General features: G+C 52.5%; 1 protein-coding gene across 1 annotated transcript in view; it reads left to right on the top strand.

The window, feature by feature from the left end:
- Positions 1 to 16,474, top strand: part of LOC142020577 (meckelin-like) — a 39,087-nt gene extending 22,613 nt beyond the window's left edge. The window contains exons 15-24 of the mRNA XM_075008566.1: positions 299 to 401; positions 2,678 to 2,808; positions 4,786 to 4,926; positions 5,698 to 5,778; positions 6,708 to 6,824; positions 7,562 to 7,678; positions 9,781 to 9,876; positions 11,658 to 11,760; positions 14,052 to 14,194; positions 14,674 to 16,474. Coding sequence (XP_074864667.1) covers positions 299 to 401; positions 2,678 to 2,808; positions 4,786 to 4,926; positions 5,698 to 5,778; positions 6,708 to 6,824; positions 7,562 to 7,678; positions 9,781 to 9,876; positions 11,658 to 11,760; positions 14,052 to 14,194; positions 14,674 to 14,754 — 1,113 coding nt within the window. The 3' untranslated portion in view covers positions 14,755 to 16,474. The remainder of the gene's footprint in view (positions 1 to 298; positions 402 to 2,677; positions 2,809 to 4,785; positions 4,927 to 5,697; positions 5,779 to 6,707; positions 6,825 to 7,561; positions 7,679 to 9,780; positions 9,877 to 11,657; positions 11,761 to 14,051; positions 14,195 to 14,673) is intronic.
- The last annotated feature ends 5,312 nt before the right edge of the window (positions 16,475 to 21,786 follow it).

The raw sequence follows: 21,786 nt of genomic DNA, 5'->3' as shown, positions 1-21,786 counted from the left end.
AGGGGGACCTGCTGCCCCGGAGAGCCACTGCCAGAAGGGGCTGTGCCCTACATAAGAGGCACACTCCCTCCCAGAGCCCACACCCTCTCCCCACACCTCCATCCATCCCCCAAACTCCCTCCCAGAGCTGCACCCCTCCCCAACCCCAACTCCCTCCTAGAGCTGTGGATAGGCGGGGAGGGGATGAAAGTTCCTCAATAACGTTATTGGCCCACTAGGCTTGAGGCCTGGCACTGGCCTGACGGTAAACTGAGTCTGAGACCCTTGACCTAAACTTTTCTGGCTGCTCTTATTTCAGGCCTTGGACCTGCTTCACCTCATCATCACCCAGCTAACAATCTCCATCTTCTTAATCGACTGGGAAAAGCCAAAGGAGAAAGCCGTCTTTAAATCAACCGCAGGTCAGTTCCACCTTCCCCTCCCTGTGCCCTCTGTGTGCGCAAACCACCCTGTGGTAGAGCAGCCCTGACAGGAGCTACCTCCTATGGCAGGCCACAGCATGACAGACACGCCTGCCTCGGTTTCCCTCCTGCTGAGGCTCCAGAAATAGTCCAAACACATTTTCCCTGGAGGGTTAAGTTATGGTAGAAGAAAGGTCCATACACATAAAGTCTCAATACTATAATCCAGGCAATACACCACATACAGCCCCCGCTGTCCAGGCTCTGCCCAGCTGGCGTCCCTCCCCGTGTGCCTCTCTCTGCTGCTGTCAGCCTTCTCTGGCCTTGACCCGTTGCTCCGGAAGAACGGCTGGCTAGTCCTCCAAGGGCTTCCTGATAACTCTGCCTCCTTTCAGAGAGGACCTGCGGGGTACTCTCAGCAGCTTTCCCCTGAGACCTTGGCACGCCCTGACCTTTCCTGGCAGATTCTCACCAGGGCTTCCCTTCTCAGAGTCCTCTGCTTCTTCCTCGTGTAACCCACACACCTAGGTGTGGTTCCCTGTCCCACGTGGTGGCACCTAGACCACGTCACAGAGAAAGACGGAGTCTTCTCTGCAGCCTAAGCCAAGAGCCAGCTGCCTGTGCGCTCACACTGTCCAGGCACCTGCACGAAGCTCCAGAGGTCCCAGGTTTGCGGCTGCCTGTGGGCCGGTACTGTTGTCCCCCAGGGGCTGCTCCCCTCTCTTCACTGATTGCATTGGAAGCATCTGTTCCAGCACAGAGAAGCTGGACCTGCTTTGTGAGCAGACCTTGGTCCCTTGCACACAGAGCATGAGCCCCACACGTGGTGTTTCTGCTTCTTTTCAAGAGTTCAAAGATTTTATGTCAACATGGCAGAAATACCCATGCGATGCTCCCTGGTGCCTCTCCTCTTAGCCAGCAGGGGAGAGTGGATCTTGTAGGGCTGGGGGCAGGGCATGCCTGAACTCCTGGGTTCTCTTCCTGACTGAGTGGGTGATACACCGGGCAGCCTCAGGGAAGTCACTCAGTGTGTCGATGGTGCTGCTGCCGTACACAAGCTTGCTTCGGTTTAAATCTGTCCATTACCAGTAGCAGTGAAGCTGCAGCCTCCCAGAGGACAGCATGGGCTGTCCAAGCCTGTCTGGAGCCCAGGTTTGTGCTCTGGTTTGCCTGTGTTGTTGCAGCTGTGTGGTACAGGTTGTACTGTTACTGATCCGGCACCCTCAGGAACTCAGTGGTCCTGAAGGAGGAATATTGCTGGATCAAGGAAGGTTAATGCTGCCCCCGGCCCCTGGCTGATCTCGCTGGCCCTCAAGCTGTGGCTGCCTAGCCTGTGTGGCTGCTAGGGGATGCCAAACACTTGTGCTCCAGTTCTGGCCCTCTGCAGGGCTTCTGCCTCTGGCCCAGCTCCACTGCCCGCTATGGGACTGCCAGGAGGCCAGCTTGGATTGCCCTGCTGCCTTGGGTGTCTGGTCCAGGAGCAACCCTGGTTCTGCTAGATGAGGGATGTTGCTGGAGCAGAGAGTGCTGGTTTTAGGAGGTGAGACCTGTAGTGCTATTTGAGCTAGTTAGGTTGTCTGACTTCCATGTGGATGCCCCCTTAGATTTTCAGATGTTGCCTTGGGCTTACCTCCATTTTTAGGTGCTCAGTTTCACCTTGAGTGAACTCTTGACCCTGCTAAGGTCAGTGGGAGTTCTGCCATTGACTTCCAGAGCCAGGATTTCACCCCTGTGCTTAACTACACTCAGTCCAGCAGGCTCGAAATTTCATTTTCCAAAAAGCTGAAGGTGCTTCAATCCTCTGCGGGGCTCTGCAGCTCTAACTGCAACGTTACCTAACAACTTTTAAAACCCGGGCGCAAGTGCTTTAGAAGCACAATCCCATTGACTTGTGCCTACGTGATTTGGGAGCTTCTCAAAAGTCCCTCCCACCAAGTGTCAAAAGTCAAAGCCCCAGAAGGAGAGAGGCCCTTTCTTGAAAAACACCATGATCATCCCTGCTGTACAGCCAGGGCTGTTTTGCTGCTGACTTGGCTAATTAGTGTTTATAAAGCATTTCCAGATCCTCTGCACTTCTGGGAAATCAGCAGCAGCTTGGCAGGCGGCTATTTTTGGGAGCCAGCTCACCTCTGATTGCAAAGATTTCGTATCAGGAGCAGTCAATTAATGGAAGCGAGGCACAGGGAAACCCAACTGCGCGGTACTCTGTGCCCAAGACACCTGCGCTGCTTTTTAAAAGAAAGCAAATTGAAATCCGTGTGTTGTTTTCCTCTTAGGAGGGCAGAAGGCCACTTCCTCTGTGAGCGTTTGGAGAACTTTCCTGGTAGCCAATGAATGGAACGAGATGCAGACTTGTAGGAAATCAAATCCATCGCTTCAGCTGTTTGCAGTGTTGCTGCTCCTGGAGGTACTGGGGAGGTGGGGAGATGTACCCCTGGAGGAAGAGAGCAACCTCTGGGATCTGGCTGTGCCCCACCCATATCCTGGTGCTCTAAAAGGGTATAATTCTGCATGTGACACCATGGGACAATTCTTCCACCATCCTTGGTCCCAGAGGGGAAATAAAGAATGGTTTGAAGTTTCAGCTGAGTTTTGGGTCAGGTTTCAGGGCAGGCGAGACGTGTTCTGTATTTTAATTCCAACCCGTCTGACCAGTGAGGCAGAAGGTTTCCCGGGACAAAGCTTTCCAAGCAGGCTGCAGCATCAGCATCAGTGACGTGCCCTCGATAGACCAAGAGGCGTATGCAGTGGGAGCACTCTGCCACGAGATGGCTCTGTGCACTGTGGGGAGAAAGATTCAGCCTGGTTATGCTCATTAGTAAAGAAAGGAGACAAAGCTGGAAGTGAGGCTCTGAGGAATTGTGTCCATTGTGTCTAATCCTAATTAAGGAGCGAGGTTTTGTAATTCTTTGTAGTCTGGTACACTGCGTATGGACCTTTCAGAGCCTGGCAACAGTTGGGCTGTGAGAGGAGATGGTAGCTCAGTGGTTTGAGCAGTAGCCTGCTAAACCCAGGGTTGTGAGCTCAGTCCTCAAGGAAGTCATTTAGGCATCTGGGGCAAATAGATTGAAAAAAGGATGGTGCTTGGTCTTGCTGAGAAGGAAGGGAACTGGACTCCATGACCTCCTGAGGTCCCTTCCAGTTCTAGGAGATACGCATGTGAGACTCCTGTTGATTGGGTCAGATCTTTCCCAGAAGCAATCTCTGCCTTTGCACCTCCAGTTTCATGCCTCTGCAACTACCTTTGTTTATGCATTTGAGCATTTAATTGCACACACCATTCGCATGGGCAAAGGTGGGAGTTTTTGCACAGGAAAAAGTGTTGTGCATGCAAAATTGTGGGCACTGATTTAGAGACCAGCAGGGGTGAAAGTAAGTTAAGTTTCTTACAGGTACTTTTGAACTGAAAGGAGGTTGTGATACAACAACACCTGTAAGAAATGCAGGTGTGGGATGGAGTGCGGGGGGGGAGCTCAGGGCAGGGGGTTGAGGTGTGTGGGGGACTCAGGACGGGGGAGTGGAGGTATGGGGGGAGTGTGGGATTCAGGGCAAGGGGCTGGGAGTGTAGGGGCTCAGGGCAGGAGTTGCAGGGGTGCAGGAGTCAGGGAAGGGGGCTGAAGGTGGAGAGACTTAAGTCAGAGGGCTGAGGGTTATGCAAGGGTAAGTGCAGAGGGTCTGAGCCACACACACCAAAATGCTGCTGCACTTCCCCCTTCCCTGATGATCAGGGAGCAAGGGGAAAGTGCACAGTTTGTTTGACTCACTTCTCTTCCCCTCCCCTTGACGGCTGGGACTAAGAAGAATGCAGCAAGCTGTGAACTTCCCCTCGCTCCCTAATAGTCAGGGGAAGGGGAAGGAAAATAGCAGAGCCCTGGTAAGTGCATCTGCAGGTCCCTCCCCCCCCCAGATGGTGCAGGAGCAGGAGGCTGGAAGGTTGGGCAGTCCCAGACCGGTATGGGGTACATCCCCAGCTAGTCCCTTTCACCTGCCTACTGCTTAGCACTGCAGCCTGCAGGAATCCCCAGGAACCTGGCTGGGGGCAGCTGGGCCTTGTCTTGCCGCTGAGCGCCCCACCCCAGTGGTTCCTTCTTGCCAGAGTGGCGCACTAGGGCACACTGGCTTTCTGTCTTCTCTGGTGGCTGGTTGCAAATTTGGTCCCAGGAGCTTAGAAAGCAGGAACCTATCTGTTCCCTGCCCATTTCCTTGGGACCGCATGTCTGATGTGTTGGAGACTTTTGCAGAAGGGTTAGGAATTCAGTGACTAGTCCAAGTTTACTGTAACTCTCCAGGATCTGCACCCTACAGAGGGCTTATGGGTCTCACAGAGCCTGGAGAACTCACCCCACAAAGGGGCTCTGATTGACTTGCTCTGGTTTTATTCCAGGTGGTGGGCTTGAAGAACATTGCCTCACGAGATCTGAACCTGGATCTCCACCCTGCCACTGATGCCTACCTGGCTGCCTGGAGCCCAATCCTTCGATTTGGGATTGCCGCTTCTCTCTGGTTGGCCGTGGGGATTGCACAGGTTACTGTCAGCCTGTCGTGTTGGGTGAAACGTAGAGGCAGGAGCAGCCAGAATCAGGCCCTTCTTGAGAGGCGGGGAGGCTCAGCCAGATATCAAAGTTCCCCCAAAGGCCTGGGGTTAATCTCCACCATCTTAGGCAGTCCAGAGGTGGGTAGAAGACTTTAGCATTTCATCAGAGAAGTGGTACCCTTAATCAGGTGCCTTTCAGTTCTCTCTCTATCGCGTGAATAATGGAGTGTAGAGAAAGAAAAGACCTATCGGGTCACTGTCCAATGGGCAGGGATAGCTCAGTGGTTTAAGCATTGGCCTGTTATCCTCTGGGTTTTGAGCGCCATCCTTGATCAGGCCATTTAGGGATCTGGGGCAAAGAGATTTTAAAAAAAAACCCTGCCAGGGGATGTTGATAGGTCCTACCAAGAGGGCAGGAGATTGGGTTCAGTGGCCACTCAAGGTCCCTTCCGGCTCTATGAGATAGGTATATCTTCATTTTTTTTTTAATCACCAATGTTGCCCTAATGTCAGAAGTGCAGGAACAGCCTTCAGGAGTGGCTACAAGCCTAGGTACTTGAGTGGGACTTGAATTTGGGACCTGTTGGTCTGGAGGGCGAAAGCACCACCTCCTAGGCCACAGTGGAGGACCACACTAAGGACCCCTAAAAAGATGGGTGGAAGGGAGGAAAGGAAACTTTACATTGTCTTGCTTCCCAGGATGTGCTGTGTGAAAGGCCTGCTAAGTAACGACAGCACAGCTGCATGGTGCTCTTTCTGCAGGTGGTGTTTTTCGTAGGCCTTTACGAGCGCTTTGGAGAGGACAAGATCCATCAGTTCGTAGATCTCTGTTCCGTGAGCAACGTGAGTCTTGCCCTAGGTTAGCATCAAACCACACACACTGAGTCAGCCCCTGCATTAAAGTCAATGGAGCTGCACCAATTTACACCAACTGAACGCTCAAAGGGGTGCTGTTAAGATGCAAATTATCTTGTAAAACGGTGTTGTTTCTTTGTCTCCCTAATAACCCCCTTGTCAACTAAAAGAGAGAACTCTAAGCTCCTAATTTACTTTCCACTCAACTAGGAAAGAGCTTGGTTTCCAGCCAGGCTCCCCTCAGGTGCGTGCACAAACCCTGGGCATGCACCCAGGCTGTGCACACAAACCTGACATTTGCACAGTGCACAAATCTTGGGCAGCTCAGCCTGCATCTGCAGGTGCACACACACTGCGGGGTGCGAGTGGATTTCACGCCGGCACAAAGCGCCCCGGCCCAGCTTGACAGGGTGCCCCCAAAGGGCTGGGGGCAGTGGAGGGTGATGACCCTCATCCACTGGGTACTTAATAAAATATATCAGCTTTCTCTTTATGGCGAGGAATCCTCTTCTGTATCCACATTCACTCCTGGATTGCCAGGTGTCCAGAGAGGCTGTTTTGTTCTTTTATTCTGCTGACACATGAAAATGAACAGGTGTGAGGTGGAGAAGGAAATGAGTGAGTAACCCTCTCTCCGTCCCTTTCTTCCACAGCTCCACTGGCTCTGGGTTGACTCACTGCCGTGAGTAGCAACTCTGAACCAATACGCATTGGACGTAACCAAAAATGACTTCCCACTCTGCTCTGCCAATTGCCCGTGGCTCAGTGCGTCCCTGGTGGTTTGCGTGTGTTTGGAGAACAGGGCCCGGGCGGCTGGGAGTCGAGTGTATGTGGCAGGTTTCTGGGCTTGCCTGCCAGAAATGCAATTAGCAAGGCCCCCGATCTCATCCTGCCCATCCTGTTCTCCATCCCAGCAGGTGTCTGTCTTCATCCTGACACACAGATGCTACGGTTTCTACATCCACGGGCGGAGCGTGCACGGCCACGCTGACGTGGGCATGGATGCCATGCATGCTTGCCTGCAGAAAGAAGAGGTAATCCTTGTTCCGTCCCAGTGCCCAGCCTCTCCTCCTGGAGACTGCTTTTCTCTCCATCCGGGGGACTGCCGGCCACACCGTGGCAGGGTTTACCTATCAGGAACTGTCCTTCCTGCACGAGCCAGCACTTGCCTCCTGTATCTTTTCTTTAATGCGGAGGCCTTTGTCTTTGCCCTTAGTGATGAGTGCATGGGTGGCAGGCGTAAGAGGCATTGCCTTCCCAAACTGCCTGGCTGGCTCCACCCACACGCTGCCCCCAGGCCCTCAGTGGGGCTGCCTGGGCTTCCCTGGGTAGGCTGGAGCTGTGCTGCCCGTCTTCCTGGAGGCTGGGGCCACGTGCTGCCCTTCCCTCGTTCCCGGGACAGGGAAGGCTGGGGCTTCCTGCCATCTTAGTGCTCTGGGGCTTCATGGTTCTGTGCACCTCCTGGTCTGGTGTTGGGGGAGGCTGGGGACGCACACCTCTGGCTGGCAGGAGGGAGTCTGCCCCTAAAGGGGAGGAGAGGAGGCTTGACTCCCCAGGGGACCTGCGTGGGAGGGGTGGGGCCTGGGGCAGCAGGGGTGGGGCTGGGGCTTGCATCCCCCAGCCCCAGGTTCACCCGCCTACCGTGTGATGGTGGATGCCACTCTGGATGTAGAGACTGGAATCGCTCTGTAGAGGGCTGTGGGATCTTGGGACATACGATGTCAGTGTTATTGCCTTTCCCTGCTTACCTGCCATTTGTCTCCCTTGGCAGGAGAACCTGTGCCCTCGGAGAGGCCTGGAGGCCAACTCTGACATTCAGACCTTCGAGGTGCTTCTCACGGACAGAGTCAGACAGTTATACGACAAGATAACACAGCCCCTGATGGAGGTATTTTCTCCTTTGCCGGGCTGCGTAGACGCCTTACTGTTCACAGAATCACAGGGCTGGAAGAGACCCCAGGAGGTCATCTAGTCCAGCCCCCTGCTTCAAGCAGGATCAACCCCCACTAAGTCATCCCAGACAGGACCTTGTCCAGCCGGGACTTAAAAACCTCAAGGGATGGAGAATCCACCACCTCTTTAGGCAACGCATTCCAGTGCTTCATCACCTGCCTGGTGAAGTAGTTTTTCCTAATGTCTAACCTACACCTCTCCCTCTTCAACTTCAGACCATTGCTCCTTGTTCTGCCATCTGACACCACTGAGAACAGTTTCTCACTCTCCTCTTTAGAGCTCCCCTTCAGGAAGTTGAAGGCTGCTATTAAATCACCTCTAAGTCTTCTCTTCTGTAAACTAAACAAGCCCAAATCCCTCAGCCTCTCCTCATAGGTCTTGTGCTCCAGACCCTTAATCATTTTTGTTGCCCTTCGCTGAACCTGCTCCAGCACATCCACATCCTTTCTATACTGGGGGGCCCAAAACTGGACACGATATTCCAGATGTGGCCTCACCAGTGCCGAATAAAGAGGAATAACTACTTCTCTAGAGCTGCTCTGCTTTGCAAGGATTGGGTTGAAATCCCCCCACTCCTGAGATTTCTCAGACAGGAGCAGTGTTGCCTTTAAGTTGTGCCCAGGTGATTAGCAGAGCGCTCCCCGCTGCCTGCAGCCAGCAGCATGTTTTTCTCCTGGTGGTGCACACCCACAGCTGCCTTGGGGCACATAACAATTTGTTCCAATCATTCACGGCAAAAATGAGAGGGAACCCTGTTGTACATCCACAAGTGCTTCCGTGTGCATAACAAAATGTATTCCACATGGGGAATGGAAAAATTTAGAAGGAACATTGGACAGGAGCAGAAGAAACTTGCGGCGATGTTGGGTTCTGGGATTGTTATTGCCAGATTGATTGAGCGGGCTGGCACTGGGCAACATGGGCACCCTTTCCAATCTAATCACACCTAAAAAACCGGATGATGGTAAATCCAGCTCTTCTTTAATGAAGATGCGAGAGAACAGCTGGAGTAACCTGAACTCCTAACTGCATCTCCTGCTGTGAAATGCATTTTATCTTCTTACTGCTCATCTCCCCATAACCGTCTCTGCACAAGCCGTGCTCCAGGAGATACCCGAACCGAGAACGCTGTGCAACATTCAAGGCAAAACTAGAGATGATTTAGACGGAATCTTTGTGACACATGAATGACTGGCTGCTGCCTTGGAGACAGGCTCTGTATTCCTTATGGCTGGTACCTTCTTCGCAGCTATTGAGATATCCCGTTGATTCCAAAGGAAGTTAGGAGCCTAAATACCTTTGAGGAGCAGAGCCTAATCTCTTTTAATACAAGAGGAGGAAGGGGGTCTTGAGATTTTGGGGCTGGAGATACGGAATTTCTCCACATCAGATCCAAACATAGCTGAACTTCCCAGGTGGAGGCTGGAATCCAAACCTCGGTTCGGGGGAGGGAAGGGATTGTGGCACAAGAGTTGCCCCGGGGCCGCACACCTGGGGCATTGAGAGGGGTTGCCTTGGTCCCCATCCCCCACCTCTCTCAGGTCAGCCCTGCTTTGGGACAGGCAAGTTCTTGCCCAAGTCAGATTCTGATGCTCAGAACCACTTACACTTGGCCAACTGAGGTTTGTGTTCATTTGATTTGAATTCAAATGAGCAAATACTACATCCTACACATCTGGGATCTCAACTGGAGGAGTTCTGCGCAGCCCAACCTGTCGCCAGCATCCCTCAGGCTCACTGAGGCAAAGGGCATGTTTGCAAGTCCCTTTGATTTCATTCCTGTCAGGATGACAGGGCTGCCCAGCTGTTTGTAACTCCACCTTGGCGCATGCGGTTCATAATTGAAAACTCCCCAGTTGTGTGTGTCTGTCACGCAACGCAAAAGCGCCAAAGCAGTAGGTGAAAATTGAGCCAATATCCCAGCCGCCAAAGTGAAAATTTGAATGAAAACAAATTATTTTTCCTCAGAAGCCGAGCGCCGGGCTCCCTGAGCCCCTGCCGGGAGCTGAAAGTGCTTCTGGGAACTTTCCTTTGCAGGGCCCAAGAGGTGAGAGAATTGGGGTCAACCTACACGAGCAACGACTAAGGAGCTATTACACCTTGAATCGATTCCTCAGCTCGTTCCTTGAACACGTGAGTCCATTGTTCGCCTTTTCCAGAGATCCCCTTGTGTCCACCCTCAGATTTTAAAGGGAACTAGCGGTTGGAGCAAAAGACTGGAAACTGGGCTCCAGGGTTCATCTCCTGCCTGGGCCTGAGTCACTGCGCGACCTTAGGTAAGTTGCTGCCCCTCTGTGTGCCGCAGAACCCCCGCTGTAAAATAAGGGTGAACGTCCCTTTCTCACTGGGGAGTTCTGAGGCGTCATTAAAGGATATTCATGAAGGGCTTTAAGCTTATCTGAGAGCAAACAGCACTGCAGTGCTGCAGACAGTCCTGGAGTGACCGTTTAGAGCCACAGCGCCCAATACGCTCCCCATTCGCCGCGTGTGGCAAACAGAGCACCGGGTGTGGCGAAATGCGGCTGCTCAGCACCTGTGCCCGGCCACGTGGTGGGATGCGTGTGTGGCGGCAGCGGCCGAGGCAGCCTCTGCAGCAGTCTCCCCGGCGTGGCTCCTGTGGCCATAGCCCGGCATGGCCCCGGCGGGAGCTCCGGGGCGTCACTGGAACATACAGTTAGAACGGAGGTGGGGGTGGGCTGGGGGTGCCTGTCTTTGGGGGTGGGGGAGGGCAGTCAGGGGCGGGGGGGCTGTGGCAAATATACAAGGTCATAACCACAAGTGTGGCTCTCCTAGAGTTATTATTGGACTCCACTGGTGTAAAGGAGACCCAATGAGCCTGCTCTGGAGCCTTAGCCACCCGCCAGCTGTCTTTTATCTCATGCCCAAGAGGCATATGGTCTAAGCTCCAGAGGCCCGAGGTTCGATTCTGCCTGTCAGCGTTAACAACCAGTCATAGCACCAGGTTTGGTGTCCAGGGTAGGGTTAGAGACAATGGCTCTGGTATAGGTGCTGGGGCCCAAAGAGCTGGGGTGGGGACTGGTAAAATGGCTCCAGGCTGGGCCAGCCTCTCCCAGGGATCCCTTGTCGGCTGACCCTCTCCACCTCCTGCAGGCTGCGAAGCAAGTCACGCGCAGCAGATCGGCAGGTGCAGTCACTGGGTTTGTAGTGCTACCTGATCAAATCGGTGCCATTCAGCGGCCAAATGCCATCCTCAGCCATGCCTCCCACTGCAGCCTGGGGGAGCTGCCTGCATGGACCTGATGCAGGATCTGCCCCAGCGTAGACATTAACTTCAACTGCCCATTCACTAACACCCCACGGTCTTCACGGAAAGGGGATCCTCTACCAGTCCTCTTAGGATGAAAAAGAATCCTCTCCTGACATCTATGCTGAACCACTGCACCTCAAACGGGCTAGGAAGCTGCTGTCCGGGCCCAGGTGTTGGGCCGGGCTTCTGTTCCCGGCTTTGCCACACACTCCCGTTGTGACCTTGACCAAGTCACTTAGGGTCAGCTCCTCCAAGGTGTTTAGGTGTCTGATTCCCTTTGATTTCAAAGGGAGTTAGGAGTCTAAATACCTTTGAGGATCTGGGCCCTGATGGGTGGTTGCAGTTGCCCCCCCTGTAAAATGGGGTGAATGCTTCCGTCGGACCGTTTAGGGAGACAGTAACCCCTCGAGGGGGAGGGGCAGAACTGTTTCTCTTGCTGTGCATACACAGACCTCTGGCATCTCTCTGCACTATCACAGAGGAGAGGGGGAGCCCGGAGCTAGACGGGGCCATTGGTCTGACCCAGTGTGGCCAACCTTATGTTCCTCTCTCTCTGTCACTGAGGTGTTCGGACACCACGGTGAGGCTGGCGAATGCATCATTGCTTCTCCTAACCCCACCGACAGCACCGGCCTTTCTCCCCCAGGCGTACAGAGACATGGACTATAACGTGAAGGACAAGTCCTTCTTGGAGCGCATCATGGACATGGAGTTCCAGGAGCCTCTAGATGTGTCCGTGCTGTTCACAGGTAGCTCGCTGCTCTCCTCTGGGGGATTGCTGGCTCCAGCATGAATCCTCCTTGTCCTCTCAGTGCTGGCAGATGTCAGCCAGCTGTGACTGCAGACTGGGACGCTCAGGTGTTAGCTCCTGCATGCAAACTGCAAATGCCTTGAGTTAGTCCCCTAGGCCAGGTTGGCCAACCAGTTAGACACGAAGAGCCAAACTAGCGGTGGATAGAGTGCAAAGTGACACGTATTATATGTTTGATTATATATCAATCTATATAATAAATATAGATCGATATGTAGATATATAAAAATATACAATACATGGCTCACTGCCTTCCCCAGAGTCAGGCACCCCCAGCCTCCCTGCTTTAAAACAGTGTCCCTCCCCTACCCCAGAGCCAGGCACCCCCAGTTCACCCCTGCCCCTGCTCTAATTCAAAGCCAGTGACTCACCAGAGTGCTTCTCCCACCAAGCACTGGGGTGCGGGCAGGGAGTGGCAGACGGCACTCCCAGCATGCGGCGCTGGGGAGGAGCCACACTGAATGGCTCAAAGAGCCACATGTGGCTCAAGAGCCGCAAGTTGGCTACCCCTGGCCTCAGCTTTGCAGTCATTTCGAATGACATGCTGCTCCTGGGAGATATCGCATGCTGATTTGGGTAGCCCTGGCCCTGGGGGAGATGGGGTGCCAAGCCTCCACCTGTTGGGAAGGGGTGGGCAGAGGGTGCCCAGCAGTAGATTTCAAATGTCTGCTCTGAAGTGAAGGGAAAATATTGGCTCCAGGGCTACCAATGAGGGAATGGCAGAGGGGCAAAAAGGGCAGCTGCCCCTGGGAGTAGTGACTTAGAAGGGCCTGGGGGTCCTGGCTGCTGCCACTGCTACCTGAGGCCAAGGTGGTGCTGAAGGGGTGGCTGGGGGAGGGGGGCCCGGAACCAGCTCCCCAAAGGGCCTGGGGAGAGACAGGCTTCTAAGAGCCCCAGGGCCTCTCTACACCATACCCTTCCTGCTGCAGCTGCCAGCTCTGAGCATGTCTCGTACTGGACTGAGTCCTTTGCTTTCCATGAGCTGTGTCTCAGGGGTAGTGCTTGAGCCCTGAAAGCATCCAGGGGGCCTTTAAGCCATCCTGCTGACAGAAGGGGCTGGGCTCTCTTTGTAGGACTCTGCTCTCTTTGTGCTGCACTGATGTTGGCTGTCGCTGACTCAGCCACCTGCCCTGTCTTCTACGTGTGAGTCCATAACTCCCAGCTGTGCCTGAGCACTGCCCGGCCCGAGGAGGGCCTTCCCCAGCTGCCTGTGGGTTCTGACACAGCAGGAGCATCTGTAAAACTCTGACCTTCTGGAATGAGGGCGTCCCTGGCTGGGAGTCTCAGGCTCTCTCCCACTGAGACAAGATTAGGAGCTGCACTGATTTGGTTGCAACTGGAGTCCTGTGTCCAGTTCTGGGCCCCACATTTTAGGAAAGATGTGGAGAAGCTGGAGAGGGTCCAGAGAAGAGCGACTCAAATGATTAAAGGTCTAGAAAATATGATCTGTGAGAGAAGACTAAAAGAACTGGGTTTGTTTAGTTTAGAAAAGAGAAGGCTGAGAGGGCTAAGAGAGAAGTTTTCAAGCACCTAAAAGGGTGTTACAAGGAGGAGGGAGAAGATTACTCACCTTAGCCTTTGAAAACAGCACAAGAGGCAGTGGGCTTTAATTGCAGCAAGGGAAGTTTAGGTTGGACATCAGGAAAAATTCCATAGCTGTCAGGATGGTTAATTACTGGAATAAATTCCCAAGGATGGTTGTAGAATCTCCATCACTGGAGATATTTCAGAACAGGTTGGATAAATATCTGACGGGGTGATCTAGGTGGTGCTTGGCCCTTCAGTGAATACAAGGGACAGGACCTGATGACCTGTTGAGGTGCCTTCTAGCTCTAGTATTCTGTGATTCTAAGAGGGGGCATGTTTCCTATACCAGCTGAGGGGGAGGGGAGCCACGCACCAGCCAAGCCAGGGAGGCAAAGAGGCACTCTCTCCTTTGTTTTTAGCACAGGAGATGTGTTGCCCACCCTGCCCCCTTCCTTTAGCCCCCGGGTGCCCAAGGAAAAATCAAGTATTACCCGATATAGAAGGAGCAACCCGGCGGGGCACATTCTGCCATGCACTGTTGCTAGAACAGGGATCACGCCCTCAGTCTCTGTGGATAGGGCTGTGCGTGTGATGCCGTCCACAGAAGCCCAGCGGCCGTATCTTTAACAGAGTTTGGTGGCTGCACCACAGTGTCTCATGCACCCACTTGGGGGCATGATGTTATCCTTCTTCTGCCCCCAGACGCCAGCGCCTCGTTCAGCAGGACTCTCTTTTACAGCAACGAGCTGACCTTGCTCCTCTTCGACACCCTGCTCTTCTCAGTTGTCGACCTGGGAACGCAGGATTTCGTGCTGGCAGCCGTCATCACCTTTGCTGTGCAGAAGGTAAAGCCCGCGGCCGGCACTAATGCCGAGTGCTGCATTTTCTACAAGGAGGAGGCCAAAGGCTGCCCTCGTTTGCAAATAGGCTAATCACACTCACTAGCACAGCTAGCGATTTGCCAGCACAGTTATCCAATCCGTGTCAGCAATCAAGATAATTGCATCACGCGCATTTAAGCATCTCCGTTTTTTGACCTGTTTCTAAAAGTGGCCCGATCGAGCCCTCTCTCCCCACTGTAGCTGTGTGTCCCCTGCTTGGCTGAGCTCAGCCACGTGAATGGAGAACATTGCTTCACACTGGGAATGGATGGCAAAACATAGCCCCGGATCAGAAAGCTCATTTCCATGAGGGCTGCTGTGTAACAGTTTGGGTGCACACTTAAAAGTGCCCGATCTGCCTGGGGCTTTCTAGGGGGGTTACCAGGGCTGCGTCTGGCTAACCCCCATTCTGCTGCTCTGCACACGCTCTGTTGTGCTTTCAGCTGGTGAAGATGCTGCGGCATGAGCTTGGAAGGAGAAATCTGGCAGCAAAAACGCTGGTGGACAAGCAGTTCCTGATCTAGAGATGAACAGGAAGCTGTGGCCGCTTACTCTGCTCCTCCCACCATCGAAACAAGAATGCCAAGAAGCAAGGGCTTTTCAGCCTGGATCCTTCCGAGCCCTTGGCCTGCGAGGGGAGAACACAGAAACCACTTCTGTTTTCCACTCTAGACACTCTGGGTAAAGCTCTGTGCTTTCTGCCAGCCCTACAGATACTATTGCTCTCCTGAAGTTGCTTCACAGGCATATTTTGATTTCAGAGCTGAAGGATTCCTTTCTGCTGAGCAATCCTGCTCTGTTATTGGGCCGTCAGCATAAGGCATGACACCCACGGGATTGTTGGTGCTTGTGTATTTTTAATTGGGAGACAAAAGGCTGCTCTCTGCCCCGACCTTGGTTTTATGGAGCAGCATTGTTTGTCTCTTAATGAGAAGTAGAAGCCATCTGAAAGGATCAGGGGAATAGGAATACCATGTGCTGTCTCCTCAATGGGTCCGAGGATGCTACTTAGCTCAGGCAAATGATGCAGTCTGCAGGGTAACTCCGATGTAACTTACAAGCAGGTCTCAGAGGGGTCTGATATGCCACAGGACAGAGCACCTCACCATCCCCTCTCCCAGCTAAATCAAGCATCTGCTTGGCCCTCTCCTTCACTAGATATGAGACTTACGTGGAATATAGTTGATGGACCTCACACCAGTCACAGGTGGATGTGTCCAGCATCATCCTTGGCCTTTCTGTTCCTTTACTTTGTATCTGCATAGCTCGGGAGGGATAGCTCAGTGGTTTGAGCATTGGCCTGCTAAGCCTACTGTTGTGAGCTCAATCCTTGTGGAGGCCATTTAGGGACTAGGGAAAATAGATGTCAGGGATGGTGTTTGGTCCTGCTAAGAGGGCAGGGGCCTGGACGTGATGACCTCCCAAGGTCCCTTCCAGTTCTAGGAGATGTGTATGTCCAGTTATTTAAGTTGGTTTCTTTAAACAAAGAGGGGCAGCTGCATTAGACAGACAGAGCGGTTGTGTTACCCAGCCTGTATTCCTCCAGGGCAGGATTGCAGCAAAAAAACGGGCTTTGATTTCGTTTTACACGGCCCTTGTCTTTGGGAGCCACCTTTAGTCACATGCGCTCTGATCCCAAGGTTGTACCAAGCCTCGGGATTCACAGCCAAAATGCAACTGGTTTCACACTGGCAGCGTAGGTTCCAGTGCAAACCCATCAACAGGCCCAAGTGTGGCAGGACAGGGCCCTGTTCCAAGTGGTAACAAAACACAGAGGTTTGTGTGTAGCGCTTCCAAAAATTGTTTATTAAAATCCGGGAGGTACCTGGGATCTACACAAATATGGTGCCTCCTGTCTTTTACTCGTGAAATATAATTACATCAGAACTGGCAAACAGTGACGCTGAGGTTAGAGGGAGCTTGTGGCACTGACTTCAGTGGAGTTTCCTTGCACGCTTAAAATTAAACACAGGCTTAGGTATTTTCCTGAATGCAGACATTTCCCTACAATGGAGCCAAATTTCTGAAGAAAACAGAGCCACTTGGGTGGTGATGCAACCCTGGTCTGTTTATAGGACAAAGAGACGTGGAAGAGCAATCTTGCTCTCAAATTGGCAGAGGCTTCCCTGGCTATAGCAAGCAGCCCACTGCAAAAGACCTGTGCTTGTTTCGCTCTGTTTTGGTTTGAATATGTGGACTTAAATTGTTTGCTACTTTAAAAATAAAACAGCACGTTTTGTTTCAGCCTGTTGTAATTGTCTCTGAATCAGCTGCTACATTTAATAAAAAATACAAAAACCAAACAACCTCATTGATGCTCTCAAAACGGTACCAACATTTTATGGGTATAGAATGAGACTGTCCCCAGTTAGCGACGGTCACATCACCACAGTGAAAGCTCACCAGCTCTCCAGAGTAGAACTCTTACGAGAGGCTTGTCGACAGAGGAACGTTCAGAAAAATCAATCCAAATTAACGAGAAAGAGGTGAATCTGATGCTTGTGTGCATCCTGTCATTCAAAATTAGTGGCCTTTAATACCATTTAATTTTATTTGCTGCGTCAGTGAATTCAGCTACTGTACATTAAGGCCATGCTGATTCTGAATGAGGCTGTTTGTACAGGGAGGGATTGAGTAAGGTATAATTAATTCACTTCAAATTCACCTCATTCGCTAAGTTTGCTTAACTTTAGCAAGGGAGGTTTAGATTGGACATTAGGAAAAACTTCCTAACTGTCAGGACGGTTAAACAATGGAATGCATTGCCGAGGAATGTGGTGGAATCTCCGTCACTGAAGATATGTAAGAGGAGGTTAGACAGACATCTCTCAGGGGTGGTCTAGGCCAGGGGTGTGCAAAGCGAGGGGTGGGCCCTTTTGAGGGGGCATACATTTAATAAGGGAGGGTTGAAGCATGATCGGCTGCTGGGTGTCAGGCTCATCCATCGCATTAAAAATGTTGAAATGTTACTGTTTGCGGGTGTGTTCACATTTATGTTTTACATTCTACATCTTTATTTTCTGTCACTTGCCAAAAGTCTTTTTTTTTTAATTTGCATATGAACATAACCGAAGTTTCCAGAAGGTTGGATGACAGACAGATGGGGGGCTGCTAATTGTAGGGATGAAAAGTGCAGCCTGACTTAAAAAGTTTGCTCACCCCTGGTCTAGCCGGCGTTTGGTCCTGCAGTGAGGGCAGGGGGCTGGACTCAATGAGCTCCCAAAGTCCCTTCCAGGTCTAGTGTTCTGATTCTATGATTTCTGCATGGCCCAAGGGACCTCACTCCTGCAGCGCCTTGGGAACCATTCTGCTCACCTCATTCAAATCCCTTCATTTCATAATGTGACCCCAAAGTTTTCCTCCCAAGGGTGTGTTATTCCTTCCACCAGTCGTTCTAGGGATGAGCCATTCGTTACAAAGCCATGCGCCAGGGCCATGTACTTCTGTCCCCTTGCAGCCAAGCATGCAAGTCCTTCATAAACAGCCACAGAATGTAACTATGATGGCTCCTGTTCTTAAGTACTCACTGTGCCCTGCACTTTGTGTAGGGAGCTTCAGCGCCTCCCCTTTTTCACCTGGGGAAACGGAGACTGATAGGAATGGTGATGTGCTCAAGGCCATCCGGTGAGTCAGTGGCAGAGCCAAGGAGGAAGCCCAGATCTCCTTAATCCCCATCTAGTGCTGGCTATTGTTAATGCAGTCTCAACAAGCAAATAACATTCCGTATACAAATGGGCTGGTGCATGGCCCCATGTCCCTGACCGCTTCTAGGGAGAGTAGCAATATTTTAAAACAAAGCCAGGTTAAGACAAACCAAAGGACGTGCAGCTGCATTCAGTGCACAGCAATCAGTGGAACGTGTTGCCACGGGCAACAGCTCTGTGAGGTCAGAGGAGACTCAACCTCCCCTATCCCGGCTGTGGCTTTGCCCTCGCTCCCCTGCATCTCCTGAAGCCGGCAGGGTTCAGCTTGGGCTGATGGCCCAGGGCGTGGGGCTGACTGACAGTGCTCAGACCGGCTCAGTTGCTGGGAGGTGGGGGACGGGCAGAAGGGGCAGGGCCGGAGAACTAATCTCCCGAAAGGGGGATCAGGCGCCACCCAAGCTTGTTGAAATGGGAAGTTGTGAAGGCCAAAAGTATGTGGGTTTTTAAGCAAAAGCTCTTGCTAGGTCAATGGCAGATAGGTCCATCCATGGCTGTTAGCCAAGAGCTCAGCAGCGCAACCCTATGATCCAGGTGTCCCAAACTCTGACTGCCAGAAGCTGGGACTAGAGGATGGAATGGAGCTTATTGTTTTGTTCATTCATTCTGAAACATGGTGGGCCTGGGCGTGGTGAGAGGACAGGATACAAGCCTAGACGGCCCGTCAGTCTGACCCAGATGTGCTCCCTAGAGCGTAGTAGCTGTGCATAGTAGCACCCCAGTCAGAATTTCTGCTTCCAGTCACTCAGGAAGCCCAATGAACCGCACAGTGCTGTGCCCTAGGTAAGGTACATAAGCATTCTGCTCGCTGAATCAAGCTCCCACAGGATGAAAAGGCTGTCGGGCCACAACTAACAAAGCAAGGCAAAAAAAACACACACACACACACACACACCACCAGGCGGGGGCCAGCTCTAGCTAACTTACACACACAAGAGAACTCAGCACAACAGGCTAATGCAGTGAGTGGCAAGTGCTAACCACTCCATGGAACACCCTTCTAGAGGTTGCTCAGATGTCACAGTGATGGGTACAGCCTGTGCTGCTTTTCATCCGCAGGGCTTGACAGAGGAAAGCATTATCCCTGTTTTACAGGTGGGGAAACTGAGGCACAGAGCAGCTTGTGACTTGCCCAAGGTCACTCAGCAAACCAGTGGCAGAGTCAGAAATAAACACCAGGTCTTCAGTGTCCTAATCGAGTGCACCAGCCACTTGAGCACACTGGTGCCTTGGGCAAAACATAGGCGCTGCCAGTGCGTAGGGAGGCAACACCCCTCCCAATGACTGGGGTGTAAAAGGGGCTTCTAAGGAAGTTCCGGCCCACTAGCAAAGCCAGCCTGCTGATTGGTTGGCTGTCCCAGCTGCCGGCTTCCAACCAATCAGAGCTGCTGCAAGCTAAGTGCTCCTGCTTTAAAGTGGGTGGGGGGGGGGACAGGCCTCAAACGAGGCTTAACTTGGTGCAGGTGTGTAGCTAATGACACTTGGCATTTATCAGCAGGGCGGCCATATGAAAAGTAGGGCCAAGCATCAGCACAATACCAGCAGTGAAGTGCCCTGGCTGCAGAAACGCAGCCAGCGAGGGGCGAACTGATCCGGATCTTGCCAGCCTCGGTCAGCCCTCACGCCTGTGGCAGAGGCAGTGGAGACAAAACAGGTCAGCTGCACACATGAGGATGGCCAAGCTGAGGCCCTCCACCTTGCTGGCCAGGAGCCTAAACCAGGGAATGCTGGGAGTTGTAGTCCTTGCATTCTGGGGCTTGTGGGTGCCACGCCTTGTGCCACAGACTCTGACTGGTTCCAATGCTAATTTGGGCAGGGGCGTGGTCTAAGACCCTATATAATGCAGGCACCTGGCCCTCTCTCTCTTGGAGTCTGGTTGGGCGATGCTGCAGGGTTTTTCTCACAAATTGAGGTAGCGAGGTGGGTAAGGGCATAACCTGCTTCCTGAGCGATGTCACTGGCTGCCTGGTCAGTGTGCCAGTGGGTCCCGGCTGTTGTGTGCAGGCAGCTCTTGCTATTGCTGGGGTCTGTAGGCTAGCACACAGCATGGTCTTACGTTGTGCCCAGGTGCTGGGAGAGCAGTCCTGTCCCTGTCAGGGAAGTGGCTAAGGGTTGCCAAAGCAGTGCAGCGCAGGCGGTCGCGCCCAGTTGTGGGTGGAGGGCGAAGTTCCGCTCCTGGCAGCGTCTCTCAGCTGGCTGTGGCCCCAGTGCAGGGGGCTGAGAGCTCAGCCCTTGCTGGGTTCAGCACCCCACCTCCACTGGGGTTGGGAGAGGCCTTGGCTGGAGCTCTGAGCCCAGAGCCCCTGCCCTGTTCTGCTCCTTTTCGCCTCTGCTGTGCTTCCTGGGCTGTGGTAGCGGGGGGTGTCCCAAATCTGTCATTGCCCTCCCCCACCTTGCAGGTGGTGTGAGGTCTGGGGTGGCTTAGCTTTCCCCAGACTCCATTTTGCACTGCCTGTGGGTCCAATCCTGTGCCAAGCAGGGTTGGGTGACCTGCTCTGGCATATCTTTACCGTTGCTTGGCTCGATGTTGTGATTGTTATCGAGGCAAACATGCGGTGAAGTTATTGGCCTGAGGAAACCAGAGGATGTGGCCTGTTGCCTGCGAGGGTAACAATGCATTTATTTGGTATGTTTGCTTGTGAGCATTATTCCTGTAGCCAAGAGCTCACTAGTGGGGACCCCCTTTCGTCAGCCTTCCCTTCATGGTGGTATCTGAGCACCTCAGCTAACTCAAAATGCCTGCTGACTTTTGGGTGACTAGATGCCCCGATTTTACTGGGACAGTCCTGATATTGAGGGATGTTTTTATACATGGGCACCTATCAGCCCCCATCTCAATTTTCCATCGAGTCACCCTAACTTGCCTCTATGGCTCCTGAATGTCACCCCTCGGCCCTGTAGGCCATTGAATCACCATGCTTGAATAACCTCCGCATGGCAGAGTGTGCCTAGCTTCCAATCCAGTCATCTGCTCCCTTGCGCGTGCCTTGCTCCAGAACATATTTAAGCTGCTTGAGGACCTAAATTACTTACGTGCCCATTGGTGCAGGTAGGCCAGGCTATTCCTCTTACAGGTTTCTTTCTTCTTCTCAGTATGTTGCTTCATTGTTGTCTTGAAGCTCACGTTGAGCCTCTTGCTTCCAGCACCCTTGGGACCTGACCGGTGCTGAACCAAAGGGTTTGACAAAGCACATGAGGTCAATATTGTCTAGCAGCATTATCAACACTTCCACTGCTTGCTGGGCTCTTAGGAGACATTTAGGGGTAAATTATATTTAAATAACACAGAACACTGAGAGCCAGGACTGGTGGATGCAAACAAATTTTACGGGACCACACCCGTGATGAGTGGAACTCTGGCTAACTAAAATCATGCCAGACAATGGATGTTGCTAGACCAGAGAGTGCTGGACTAGAGAGTTTCAACATGTATTGCTCAAAGCCCTACACTTCAGGCCACATGCTCTATTGGGGAGAACGCTGCTTTGGGAACTAGTCCCAGTTCTGTTACTGAGTTGGTGGGTGACTTGAAACCGTGTCCTCAGTGCCTCAGTTTCCCCCCTTTCGCTGCTCTGTATGTTTTATCTATTTGGATTGTAAATTCCCTAGGCCAGGCATGCTCTTACTATATATTTGTACAGCACCTAACACTATGGGCTCGGATCCTGCCTGGCAGGGTGGGGGGCCTCTAGGTAGTACTTTAATACGAAAGGTAAATAGTAACCAGGATTGTTCTAAGTTTGTACAAACAGATATCTAATGATCGCCACGCTTGTTGCACAGAACACAACTCTGAGAATATTCTGACAGTAGCACAGGTAAAATTGGGATTAATCTCCCTCTGGGCTCTGAGTT

This window comes from Carettochelys insculpta, chromosome 14 (assembly GCF_033958435.1).
Source record: "Carettochelys insculpta isolate YL-2023 chromosome 14, ASM3395843v1, whole genome shotgun sequence".
Taxonomy (NCBI): Eukaryota; Metazoa; Chordata; order Testudines; family Carettochelyidae; genus Carettochelys; species Carettochelys insculpta.
This window is presented reverse-complemented; position numbering and strand designations above follow the sequence as displayed.